Raw genomic sequence first — 14,525 nt, forward strand, 5'->3', positions numbered from 1 at the left:
ATCTGCCAGGACACTTGGTTTCCTTCCCTTGACGTGTGCACTTGTGTAAGCATAAACGCACATGCACAACGGAACATCCAATTAGGATTTATGCTAGGATCACATAAGGGTCCGAGCAAAATACTAGCCTTAGTAAAGTTGAACATTTATTTTGAGGCCTTTAACTCTACAGCTACATTACCCCCCAGTTTTCTTCTCAGAAGTCCATAGGGCATCCCTGTAGACTGCCCAAAACTAGTGCCTTACAGCTGTAGACATCATATAGTTATCAACTTAGGATAGTACCCAAAGCAACACCGCGCAAATTAGGAAAGCCCTAGATATGACATTAGACAATGCCATGATAGAGTCATTTTGCCATGACTATGGACGTAGATAGAATACAGTCCAATTAGATGATTAAGGTGGCATAACTATATTTTGTTTTGTTTATGCTTCATTTTCTTCGGCACGTAGAAAGTGATAGAGCCATAAACAACTTCCACATATAACCATCAGTTCGTACCACAATGCCGCTCATTTGGGAGGAAATGTAATGATATATTTCATGAGTGTGTGTGTGTGTGTGCGTTGTTAACGTCTGCCTAAGTTACGGCCCAGATCTTCCAGTCTGGACGACCAGACGACTGGTCCGGAACGGTGATCCCAATCCGGACATCCGCTGCCCAGCCATGGAGCGGACTTCTTCATTTGCAGACACCCTACCCGGGTTGACCACCAGATGGAGACCACAACGATGGTCTACAACCAGGACAACCCACGGTCATTTTTATGTTGGTTTGCAACATGCAGGTTAATCACAAGATTGAACCCAACATGAGGGGGACTGTCATGACATTGGCCTGGGGGGTAGGTTTATGACAGTCATAAATACCTCTTCCCCCCTTTTTCCTCTCTCTACCCTACTGGAGGTTACATTTGCAAAACCCTTGGTTAACATAGAGATTCTAGGAACATCAGTAGGTGGGGAGAAATTAACAATATTCTGGTAATCTGAACAATTGAACATATGCAGTGCAACTTAATGAATATGATGTCAGTTCGGTTGTCATCTAAGACATTCTCATCAATGATAAGATGACAAACTCTACAGTGGAAAGTCTACCCATCAGAGTTATTGGATTCACATGTAATTGTTGTTCAATTTAAATGTTTGAATATGAAATTATTTGTGATGGATGAAATGTGATTTTAGCTTCTAAAATGTGAGATTTGGGTCTTCATAAGATAGGGCTGCTCAATCAGTGGCCCGCCCCTGTGAAGGGACATGGGCTATAAAACTTTTCAAACACGCCCTCCACTCCCTTCCTATATAAGCCCTTGACGACAATATAACCCCCTGTTCCGAGAATGTAGGACGACGGTCAGATGTCAGAATGGTTCAGATAATAACTACAGAATAAAGCCAACATCGGTGTGAGCTTTGGTTGCGAATGGTATGAACTTTGAGTTAGCAACAGCAGATGCAAACAAGGGTTAGGAAGGAACAGACAGAGTATCCTGTCTATCACCCAACGACGTTACTACAACGTATCCAATTGACAACCAGAGACATTCTTCAAAGGACCCGGTTGGACAAGACGGCCTTCCATCTACCACCAACCTACCAAAGCGCAGCTCAGAATAAATATTAATTGCATTTTCCTTTTCCAAATGGGCGGTAATTTAGAATGCATAAGATACTGTATTTACGATAGCACAGCTTCTCCCCGTGTACCTCAGTCTTCCCGCTCTTTCACTCAAACCCAGCCCTTTTCCTTTGTGTAACAAGCAGTCATATCTGTTCCGCCCGGCTAGGGACGTTTTCCTTTATGACGTAATTTGTAATCAAGTTCTGATTTAATTATGTGTATGTGTAATTCTGTGTGATTAGTTAGGTATTTAGTAAATAAATGATTAAACCCAATTTTGTATTGCTGATTCAAATTGTTAGCCAGGGTTCGTGCAGATAACCAAGAATTTACAACTTTCAGATGAGACTGAAATAAGAGGACGATTAATATTGACTGCTAATGATGTAAAATATTACTAGGTCTTTAAGAGTTTATTTTGAAGGTAACAGCTCTATAAATAATATTTTGTGGTGCCCGACTCTCTAGTTAATTACATTTACATAATTAGGTCAAGCAGGTGATATTAATTACGGAGAAATTATTTTATAGAATAGCATGTCATATCACTTAATCCGGCATAGCCAAAGACACGACAGGAGCCACGGTCAGACTCAGACAATAAAGGACTGTTATCATCAAAGCTATCTGGCTTGAACTCTTCTCTCTGCTGTTCATATGGTAAACAGACACATAAACAAAGACACTGATCTTGGTCTTTGAGTAGAGTGGTTTGTCACAGAAGAAGTGGTTTGGGAAGCAGAAGACCATATCCCCCCCCCCCAGTTAAAACCTTGTAAGTGAACCCATCTAAAAGGTTTAGGTTGTCTGATCTACATGTTTGGGTCAATTTAATCTTACTTTAAGTTGCCAATGTAGGCCAGAGGTGAAAACATCATAAGAGCTGCCACACATGGAGGAATAGCAAGGGTGTATATTCGTTACGGAAACCCGTTTACCATTTCAGAACCAAATGGAAGTCAAATTCAGGCAGGTCCCTCCCCATTTTGTTCTGTTTAAGAAACGTTTTGCAGTTTTGCAACAGAATCGGCTGAATTAATCTTGTTTACTGTGGAGGGATTATGACAAGTCTTCTCTCATTAGACGGTGCTTCTCAATTAGACTGCATGAATGGAACTAAAAGGAGAAAAAGACAAGTGAATGCATCAGTAATACATGTTTTGCAGAATGTTGAGAGCTCAGAAGACAATGGAGTTTGCATCACAACATGAAAAACAAGGACCTACTGCCTGTACAAGCAACATAATGTATTACAATCTACAATAATCTATGAAGTACTACTCAACCATGTTTATGCCTTGTGTGTGTGTGTGTGTGTGAGAGAGAGAGAGAGAGAGAGAGAGAGAGAGAGACCATTTGTACCTTGTAAAAACACTGTATATATATATATAATATGACATTTTTAATGTCTTTATTGTTTTGAAACTTCTGTATGTGTGATGTCTACTGTTAATTTTTATTGTTTACCTTACTTGCTTTGGCAATGTTAACACATGTTTCCCATGCCAATAAAGCCCCTTGAATTGAATTGAATTGAATTGAGAGAGAGAGAGAGAGAGAGAGCGAGAGAGAGAGCGAGAGCGAGAGAGACAGCCTCTTCTGACGTCATCACGCGTATCCATTCATCACGTGTCGCCATATTGGGTCAGGAAGTGGAAAGTATTGAAGTGGAAATCTGTTGCAGGTTTGCTGTTGTAGTTATTCGAATATTAATTCAATTTTCACCCAATTTTACGATAAACTGGGTTTTATTTATGCACCGGAAACACTAAAACCTTCAGGAGATATCAAATAATTTGTATTTACCTGTTGTTGGGACGTGCATCCAGAGTATGACTTCCCTAACACAGCGAAGTTCGGGCCTGGTGCAGAGGAGGACCGAGGCCTCTCGCAATGCAGCTGCCGATAAGGAGAGGGGGTCAGATGATGAGGACTACGAGCCACGTCAAGAGGAAGAGGATGAGAAAGGAGACTCCAAAGAAACTCGACTGACGTTGATGGAAGAAGTGTTGCTATTGGGATTGAAAGATCGAGAGGTATGGTGTTAGTTATCGTCGTTAGCATGTTGCTATAACGTTAGCTAGCTACAGTAACTCTCACTGTTTGTTTACGTTCCAACCAGCTTAAGTTATGTGCTAACATAGCTAGCTAAGCTAATGCGCTTTTCCTACGTTAGCTAGTTAGCTTTACCGTCATGTCTATTCAACGTTACAAACAAATAGTGCTTTCAATACAACTGGGAACTTGGGGGCGGGAACGAGAAAATCATAACGTCTGTGATCTTCAGGTCGGATCTCTAGAAAAATGCCCGAATTTCCAGGTTGGAAGACCGTTAAAACTATTTTTTTTTCCATTCTAAGCTCGTTTTTCCCGAGTTCCCAGTTGTCTTGAACTCTCCGAAGTTCGAGATTTCCGTGTTCCCATTTGTTCTGAAAGGTTGTCAAACGTGTCACTTTGTGCGTGTCACTTCTGTCACCAGTAGGATGTTTGCTTAATTTAACCAGGACGTGTCATCATGTGAAGCATTCACCAAATGCTTGACTTTTTTTTTCTCCAACAGGGCTACACTTCATTCTGGAATGACTGCATTTCTTCTGGTCTCCGAGGTTGTATGCTCATCGAACTGGCTTTGAGAGGAAGACTGCAGCTAGAGGCTTGTGGCATGAGGAGGAAAAGCCTGCTGGCCAGAAAGGTGAGGAAAACACACTGATTCACTTGGTTACCACACTTGTGTCCAATATATATTTTAACTAACCCAAGATAGACCACAGCCTGTCATCTTCCTCCATGGTATTATGGTGATTCGCAAACAAGTATTAGATGTGCATGCCGCCACCTACTGGATAGGTTGAAAACTGAGAAACTTTAAAACAGAAATAATAGGTGAAAATAAAACATGCTCCATGTATTCTAAAAGGAAACAAAATGTACTCCTTCAGTCAGACTCACATGTGTACTCAGATCCCTACACAGGCTCGGGAGCCTGAGGTGGGAGCGGCGGCATCTTCATTCAATATTCCCTGCACCGTTTCAGTCCTGAGGTCCTGGAGATCCCAAAATATTTTTGCCACCTTAACAATGATACCTAGTTTCATAATTTTAAAAATATATTAGTTTGTCCAGTGCAATTTATCAATTGCGCAAAAATGCAACAGTCCACTTTCTTCGCTATTAGTATTTCAGGATCTCTGATGAACACCATCTCACTACAGGCTGTTGGGCATCCACTACCATTTAATCTCCACTCGCTCCTTCAGCTATTTGTACTGCCTCCACAAAGGAGACCTGCTGAAGCAAGCCCCGATCCTAGATACTGCGACCTCCTTCACCCTTACTGGGCACTCCAGGAACTTGGGAATGTGGTTCCACCACAATTGCAGCACCATGCTTTCTCAGACTCTTCACCAATGACATGCATTCCTTCTGCAAACCTTTTTACAATTGTAACGCTGCAGTGGTTTTTGTACACACGGTTTCACCGCATATCTCACATACCTAAGTTTTACTTTGAGTCAAATGACAGTAAAGCCGATAGACTTTCCACCTTCTTCCGGGGGAGCATTCGGGTCAAGCGTTCGTGCGTCTACCACCCCTGGCATTTTCTCCCTAAACCAAGAAGCCTCTGTCCAACGAGACACCAGAGATGACACCTTTTAATCGGTGCCCTACACAGTGACGTAATAGTAATTCATCCTACAGGATTTATTTTTATTACCCACCCACTTATACCCTCACCCAATTTTCCATCTACCCTCTCCCCCACAACCCCACCAACCCATCTCTTGGCTATGGCTGGGAAAAGAGACAAAATCATAATAAAAAAAACATAAATAATTATAAAAGCAACTGTAAAAAATTAGGTACAAACATTGGTATTAAATAGGTTGTTGAAGTACACGGATTGGTCTGCATTGATAATGGCGCTGGAAGGGATGGCTGCCGTTTTAAGGGTTCCTACCCAACTGTGCTATTTTAAAAAATAAAAATAATAATATATATATTTTTTTTTAATCCCGTGCGTTGTTTAACATATTTTGTACATAAAGTTGCGTCAGGACAGAGCAGCTACGTCTGGTAAGACGGGGTGGAGTTGAGTGTTTATTTGTCAATAACAGCAGATGTGCAATGTCTAATATTAAGGAAGTCTCAACGTATTGCTCGTCTGAGGTAGAGTAGTTCATGATAAGCTGTAGACCACACTATTGATAAGAGAATTATGTTCTCCAGGTACATAACCCAATTGAATTACATTACTCAGTCAGCAAACCAGAATTTGTAAGATCCTGGTCGAATGAAACCGACAGAGGCCCAGCTAAAATAGTCAAAGGTTTATTCACGGGAACATTCTGAAGTCAAGAATACAAAGCAATTTTATACTGACTTCTCACGCCCACACATTCACACAACCATATGCACACACATTCACACAACCATACGCACACACATTCACACAACCATACGCACACACACACATACACACAAACAGACGCACACAATGTTCTGCTACACACACACACTGTCTCACTACCCAGCCGACAGAGATTAGTGACCTTGTCCTTGAGACATACTCCCCGTTCTCTCCCAAATCAGGTCAGGTCGGCACCAAGCTCAGACAGTCTGTGTTTAAAATACCATTAAGACATATTGTTTTACCCTAATTCGGACTAGGACTACACATTTATTGATTATGATTTTATACATAATAATCAATTCCATACAATTATATGATTCAGGGTGGAATATTCTAATAATTCAATTAACAGATAATTCTCAACTATCTACCAAGAGTTTTCATCTATATTATTCATAGCCGTCTATTTACCACCACAAACCCGATGCTGGCACTAAGACCGCACTCAACGAGCTGTATAAGGCCATAAAAAAAATGCTCATCCAGAAGCGGCGCTCCTAGTGGCCGGGGACTTTAATGCATGGAACCTAATTTCTACCAGCATGTCATATGTGCAAACCGAAGGGGGGAAAACTGTAGACCACCTTTACTCCACACACCGAGACGTGTACAAAGATCTCAATCGCACTCCACACTGCCCTTTCCCACCTGGACAAAAGGAACACCTATGTGAGAATGCTGTTCATAGACTACAGCTTAGCGCTGAGCACCATAGTGGCCACAAAGCTCTTCACTACGCTAAGGACCCTGGGACTAAACAACTCCCTATGCAAGTCGATGCTGGACTTCCTGACGGGCCTCCACCAGGTGGTAAGGGTAGGCAACAACACATCTGCCACGCTGATCCTCAACACCGGGGGCCCTCTGGTGTGCGCTTAGTCCCCTCCTTTACTCCCCTCACCCACGACTGCGTGGCCAAGCACGACTCCAACGCCATCATTAAGTTTGCTGACGACACAAGTGGTCTGTCACCGACAACGATGAGACAGCCCATAGGGAGGTCAGAGACCTGGCAGTGTGGTGCCAGGACAACAACTTCTCCCTCAATGTGAGCAAGACAAAGGAGATTATCGTGGACAGGTAAAGGCGTGCTGAACAGGCCCCCATTAACATCAACGGGGCTGTAGTGGAGCATGTTGAGAGTTTCAAGCTCCTTGGTGTCCACATCACCAACAAACTATCATGGTCCAAACACACCAAGACAGTTGTGAAGAGGGCATGACAACACCTTTTCCCAATCAGGAGATTGAAAAGATTTGGCATGGGTCCCCAGATCCTCAAAGTTCTACAGCTGTACCATCAAGAGCATCCTGACCGGTAGCATCACCGCCTGGTATGGCAACTGCTCGGCATCCGACCGTAAGGCGCTACAGAGGGTAGTGCGTATGGCCCAGAGGAAGGCCCCAAAAATTGTCAGACTTCAGTCACACAAGTCATAAACTGCTCTCTCTGCTACCGCATGGCAAGCGGTACCGGAGCGCCAAGTCTAGATCCAAAATCCTCCTTAACAGCTTCTACCCCCAATCTAGAAGACTGCTGAACACCCAGACTATTTACATTGACCCACCCCACCCCTTGTTTTTTACACTGCGGCTACTCGCTGTTTGTTATCTATGCATAGTCACTTTACCCCAACCTACATGTACAAACTACCTTGACTAACCTGTGCACCCGCACATTGACTCAGTACTGGTACCCCCTGTACATAGCCTCATTATTGTTATTATGTGCTTTTATTGTTACTTAAAAAAATTACTTTTAGTTTATTTAGTAAATATTTCCTTAACTCTATTTCTTGAACTGCATTGTTGGTTACCTTTTCACGGGAAGGTCTACACCTGTTGTATTCGGGGGATGTGACAAATAAAATTAGATTTGATTTAGTCGTACATTTCAGTTCATAAAAAAACAACACTTCTTTTCTAAGTAGTTTCATCTGACATCATTGTCTTTATTCAATCAAATGCAGAGTTATTTAATAGTCTGTCACAGTGCCTCGCAGACCGGCCACTCCCCATACCTATTCACTCCTACACCAGCACACCAGAAAGTGCAGGTCAAGGGTTTGTTAGTTAAGCAGCTACAGTACATTCAGAAAGTATTCATATCCCTTGGCTTATTCCACATTTTTGTTGTGTTACAGCCTGAACAACTTTACAGATCTTGAATAATTTTAACAATAATGGGCAAATATTGTACAATCCAGATGTGCAAAGCTCTTAGACTCACAGCTGTAATCGCTACCCAAAAGTGCTTAATTATTATTATTATTTTTTTTTAAAGTAAATCTACAAACAAAATTCTGAATGAAAATGTATGGGGTATTGTGTGTAGGTAGGTAAGTGACACAATTAGTTAAAAATCCATTTTAAATTCAGGCTGTAACACGATAACATGTGGAAAAGGTCAAGGGGCGTGAATACTTTCTGAAGGCACCGTATCTTCTTGTTACCCTAACTGATGCCACATAACCCAATGCATCCATGATTTGTATTGATCAGATGTCCTGGGAAACTCCCATCAGTCCAAAACCCTCACTCGGACTAAAAAAGCCAGGTAGAACTATACTTGGTTTTACAAGATTCCACCGGAACCTTACTTCTCTTATTTCCTTATTTTCGCCACTCTTAACACACTCGTATCTTCTTCCAACGTGCCGTCACCACAGCTGTCGGTTTCACACAGAACAGCCTCTTCCACCTCTCTCTCTCTCAAGTGTCAACAGCCTACAAACCCACTTGCTTATACACTGAGTGTACGAAACATTAAGAACACCTGCTCTTTCCAAGACTGACCAGGTGAATCCAGGTGAACGCTATGATCCATTATTGAAATCATATGTTAAATCCACTTCAGTCAGTGTAGATAAAGGGGAAGGAGACGGGTTAAAGAAGGACTTTTAAGCCTTGAGAAAATTGAGACATCGATTTTGTATGTGTGCCATTCAGAGGGTGAATGGGCAGGACAAAGGATTTAAGTGCCTTTTGTAGGGGGTATGGGAGAAGGTACCCGGTTTGTGTCAAGAACTGCAATGCGGCTGGGTTTTTCATGCTCAACCGTTTCCCGTGTTTATCAAGAATGGTCCACCACCCAAAGGACATTCTGACACAACTGTGGGAAGTATTGGAGTCAACAGGCCCGCATCCCAGTGGAACGCTTTCATCATCCATGGCGTTAACCGCTAGGCAACCTGCCGTGTGTGTGTGGTATTGCAACGTGGTAGACCAGCAGAGTCTGCCAACTCTAGAAGTTTATGCTTATGTGTGTATATCCCAATGTTACAGTAAGGTTTTGTTGTATGTGTGTGTGAAATCAACCTTAAAAAAAAAAAAACTGGTATCTATTTTGTCAGGTTATCTGTAAGTCAGCTGCCCCTACAGGAGACATGTTGCTGGACGAGGCTCTGAAGCATGTCAAAGAAACCCAGCCCCCAGAGACAGTCCAGAGCTGGATAGAGCTGCTGAGCGGTGAGAAGCCATATTGGAATACGCCCACCCCCCATTACTCCCCCTATTTTAAACTACTGTATTTTTTTGTGCTATATCTGTCTGTCTTCCGTTCTTAGTGTTTTGTTCTTTATTATCATCATGATTATTTGATATTACAACACTGTGCCACCTCCCCATCCCAGTCCTGTTTGAAATTAAATGGGTTTGTCTTGATGTTTTTTTTTTTTTTAACAATAGCTAGCCTATTAGGTTTCCAAGTAAAATTGTACAGAAATGACCCGTAATTTGTTTTGTTGTCCAGGTGAGACGTGGAACCCATTGAAGCTGCACTACCAGCTGAGGAATGTCCGTGAACGTCTGGCCAAGAACCTGGTCGAGAAAGGCGTTCTGACCACAGAGAAACAGAACTTCCTCCTCTTCGACATGACCACACACCCGCTGACCAATGACACCATCAAACAGCGGCTGGTCAAGAAGGTCCAGGAGTCCGTCCTGGACAAGTGGGTGAACGATCCGGGGCGCTTCGACAAGCGCGTGCTGGCCCTGATCTTCCTGGCCCACTCATCAGACGTGCTGGAGAACGCCTTCGCCCCGCTGCTGGACGAACAGTATGACCTGGCCATGAAGAGGGTACGTCTGCTGCTGGACCTGGAGCCAGAGGCGGAGAGCACCAAGGCCAACGCTAACGAGCTGCTGTGGGCCGTGGTGGCCGCCTTCACCAAATGAATCCCTACCGGAAACCAACGTGAGACGGAACTTTAAAAAACACTACAGACCTCTGGGGCTCAGAGCTCTCAGATCTCCCCTGTTCTGATATAACGACGACAAGGATGATGATGGTGTTGGCAGTGAGGAAGACGACGATGAAGATCACAAAGCACGGCTCTCCCTCTGTATTGACAGTGCTGTGACCCCTGACCTCTCGGAGTCACTGTCCTGTTATCTCCTGGCCAGTTGGTTGACATCAAGTACCCTGTGGGTTCATTCCAAATGGCACCCTGTTTCCTAATATAAGGCACTTTTTGAGCAGGGCCCTAATGGCTCTGATCAAAAGTAGGCACTACATAGGAAATGGGGTGCCATTTGGGTTGTGGCCTTTCTGTTCACTGTGAGACCTAGTGTAACTTTAAGCACTTGCGTCAGTAGCTGGCACCCACCCAGGTCTGTGTCCTTTCTTTTAGGAGGGACTTTTAAAACCGCCAGGTTTTGCGTGACCATCATGGCCCAGACCTACCATGATGACCTGATATGATCATACAGAACACAAGTCATTGTTTTTGTCTTTTGCGTTTAGTCACTTTGAGGAGGTTTTTTTAGACATGACCTATAGATCTCACGTCTGTTTGTTGTTAATAAATGTTAACCATCTCCAAACCATTTTGCACATTCAACAAAGGATATAGAAGAGTTTACTATTTGTAAAAACAAGCAGAAAAAATCATGAAGTTGAATTCCGAAGCACCGTTTATTTTGTTCAGGGTACCAACCAAGTGCATGCTTTATTCCTGTTCAATTTTACTTTGTGTCCCCCTCTCCATGTACTAAAGAATCGTAGCTTGTGCTTTCCATCCGTTTCAGATGGGAGACTATATTCTCTGCAACTCTATCATCCTATTCCAGACACTGCGCGTCTCCTCTTTGCAGGCAAACTGGTTTCGGGTGTACATGTGTGCAGTCATGTTTTGAAGAGGTACAGTTTCCAAGAAAGAAACTCTCAAATTGGCCAAATATCTATGTCATTTAGTTAGTGTATTGAGAGAAGAAGAAACAAATATTGTGGCATATGACTAGGTAGAAGAAACATCTCCTAAAACGGGCTAATTGTATATTATACGTGTCCCACTCTGGCAGTATAATCTTAACGCTTTTGATTTTATCCTTAAAATGTATATTTTATTTTCTACTTGAGACAATTTCTATTGCTTTAATATAATTCACATGATTACGTTCATATTTAGTTGGTCTTCATTCATGGTTTGGGCTTTTTTTCTTTCTCTCTCTTTTATGCCTGCTAGTTGGTTGTACTATTCATCACTACGATTTTGGCCCTAACTACTGATACAGGGTCAGATACTATTTGATCTGCCTAAATGTTAGGACAGGGCGAAGGGTTATCTGATCCTAGATCTGTGGTTGGGGGTTAACTTCTACCTTGAGCATTTGACTCATCTGGAGGGTGTACAGACAAAGTATGGTGGAGGGATTGGATGGGGATGATTTATATAGTATGGATTTCCTGAGAGGAACTGATTATAATATCAAATTTGATCAATTAATGTACAGCGCAATGAAAGGGATCTTCTGTATGCTTTTTTTTTTACCACACAATAAAGGATGGATCTTTTTAAGTGCCTGAATTTAGCACTGTGTAGCGCTCCTGTCTTTATCAGCCGCCTTTTGTATGATAATTCCTTGAATGAATTACCAGTACTCAAAACAAACGCCTCCAGATTGATTGCACTACAACAGAGTGTAAAAAAGGACTTGCCGGTCTGACTGAAACATACGGTATATGTTGTCTGACTTTTTTTTCTGTCTTTTAACAGAATCAAAAACACTAACAATGGATAACTAACTTCACAAGATGCAGTTTTTTTGAACACAGCTTTTAGTGGCACATGTAGTAATTAATGGAAGCAAAAATAACTCCTAGGCCCCTGGCCTCCATGTAACACATTATAGCGCTTTGAAGGCCATTTTGTGTCCATGATCTCTATGTGGTTGAACATGATAGGACACTTGTCCCCAACGACAGATAATCATTTGTTTCACAACACTTTGTATGATAGTTTTGTTTTTGTGCCTCTGGACCCCCTTTGAGTCAGATGGTCCATATGACTGGCCACAGGTCTGTGAAATGCAGTGGTGTAAATATACTTGTCTTTTTGGGGGGTATCTGTGCTTAACTAATGATATTTTTGACAACTTTTACCTTACTACATTCCTAAAGAAAATGATGTTCTTTTTACTCCATACTCCCAGAAGTACATTTTGCATGCTTAGCAGGACAGGAACATGGTTCATTTCACACACTTATCAAGAGAACATCCCTGGTCATCCCTCGTGCCTCTGATCTGGCGGAATCAATAAACACAAATGTTTAGTTTGTAAATTATGTCTGAGTATTAGAGTGTAACACTGGCTATCTGTAAATGTAAAAAACTAAATCGGTTTGCTTAATATAATGAATTTGAAATTGTTTACACTTTTACTTTTGATACTAATTTTACATTTGAGAAATTCCATTGACTTTTGATACTTAACTTTATTTCAAAACCAAATACTTTTTGAAATTTTACTCTATTTTACTTGGTGAATTTTACTTGAGTCATTTTCTTTTAAGGTATCTTTACTTTTACTCAAGTATGAAAATTGGGTACTTTTTCCACCCCTGGTGGCCAAATGTCAAACGAGGCATGGTGGTGTACTGGTTTTGCCATTACAATGTCACAGGTTCACTGTTCACTCTCTCCATGACCACGTGGGGAGCACCAGCCACCTTGGCATTGATTGTGGGCCAGGTCCAGGCAAAGTATCCTCTTGACTTCACCTCACCCCTGAATCACTGTGGGTGAACTGGAACCCTCCATCCCGCCCACTGCATGGTTAACAAAACCGTTGCCTTCGGGCACTGAGGTAGTATTCCGTCTTCTTGTTTCAGTGATCTTCAGAGAGTGGGTTGAAGTTCCTCACTTCACTTTGATTATATTCTTGTAATGTGTTGTCAATATCTCCAACCATTTGGATCTCCAGTCCAGGACGTCACTAGCGAGGCCGTCTCCAACTTTACGCAGCTAATGCTGCGAGAAAGTAACCGTTTAGTCGGTCAGTTTAACATAGGAGAATGTCTCGTTTGTGGTAAAATCGTAAAGCACAAAACTAAATGGCAGAAATATGAATGACCTTTTCCGGTCATATTGATTGGGCTTACGTTGTGTTTCTTTGTTGAGCTCTTCCAGAGCTATGTTGTGGTACAGAGTAGGTTGAGTATCTGAATGCATGCAGCTCTGTAATTCTTATCAGTCAGCAGTGAGGTCTCCGCTAAAGTCGGAAGTTAGCTTCGTTATATCGCCTTGGTGACATAGTTTGTGGATCCCCTGCGCAAGTCTCGCCTCCTAATCAGCTGCTGTTTTGCGGTTATGCCCAGTCCTTTGTTATTACAATGTTCTGTGCTGTGTTTCCTCAAAGATGACTTTGCAATCAAATGGGCAGCTGATTATCATTGTAGGCTAATTCACTTGGAAGTTTGTGGGGTGGGCCTAGAAAAAAAATCATACATTACACTATCCATAAACTAATTCTGGATATTCCTTTGGCCCTCGCTGACCATGGGTGCCCAATTTCCCAAATAAAGATGAATTAAGAACTACAGATAGTTACACTATTTTATAGAACAAAAAGACACTCGTAAATATCTGAAATATTGATTCATAAAATACTAGACACCAAATTAAATTGAATATTGGAAAATGTAGATTAGGGATATTCTCTTGGTCTCCACTTGAAAGTTGTTTGGCACAGTACACTTTCCACTGCAGCAAGCGACAGTCCATTTAATCTGTCAAAAATAATCTGTCGAAAGTGATGCTGTGTATGTTAGGAACACCACACCTGCAATCAATAGCATGCTGGGTTAGGACGCATGTTATTTGATTGATATCACCGGGAGAATGTTTGCACACTTACATAAAACAGTTGTCAAAATGAATTGGCTTGCTCAATGTACTCATTGGTAGACGGAATAACAACGCAGGACAGGGGCATCTCCATGCAATGACAAACAACGATTGATAAGGCTAGATTGTGCATTATTGATTGGCAGGTTGTTCCTAATAGATGGTAAGGAATGTGTGTCCTTAATGAACATTACAGAGCACATTTGACCCTAGGCTAGTTCCACAAATATGTCATTTTTTTAGGTTTATTTCAGGCCAGGGCACTCACTGCAAATGTTTATGGGTTTTCAAACAATACTACATATGTTTCAAAGGCCTGCACTGGCACCAGGTTCAGAACTGTTGTGGACATAATTTC

The 14,525-nt window shown here is 42.0% G+C and overlaps 1 protein-coding gene across 1 annotated transcript; it reads left to right on the top strand.

Moving 5' to 3' along the window:
* Positions 1-3,246: 3,246 nt before the first annotated feature.
* LOC135517639 (Golgi phosphoprotein 3-like) lies at positions 3,247-11,852 on the top strand. The gene is made up of 5 exons (XM_064942131.1): positions 3,247-3,315; positions 3,461-3,667; positions 4,192-4,323; positions 9,395-9,509; positions 9,793-11,852. The coding sequence occupies exons 2-5, from the start codon at positions 3,464-3,466 to the stop codon at positions 10,215-10,217; spliced, it is 876 nt and encodes a 291-aa protein (XP_064798203.1). The 5' UTR covers positions 3,247-3,315; positions 3,461-3,463; the 3' UTR covers positions 10,218-11,852.
* The last annotated feature ends 2,673 nt before the right edge of the window (positions 11,853-14,525 follow it).

The sequence above is a fragment of the Oncorhynchus masou genome, chromosome 28 (genome assembly GCF_036934945.1).
Source record: "Oncorhynchus masou masou isolate Uvic2021 chromosome 28, UVic_Omas_1.1, whole genome shotgun sequence".
Classification (NCBI taxonomy): Eukaryota; Metazoa; Chordata; class Actinopteri; order Salmoniformes; family Salmonidae; genus Oncorhynchus; species Oncorhynchus masou.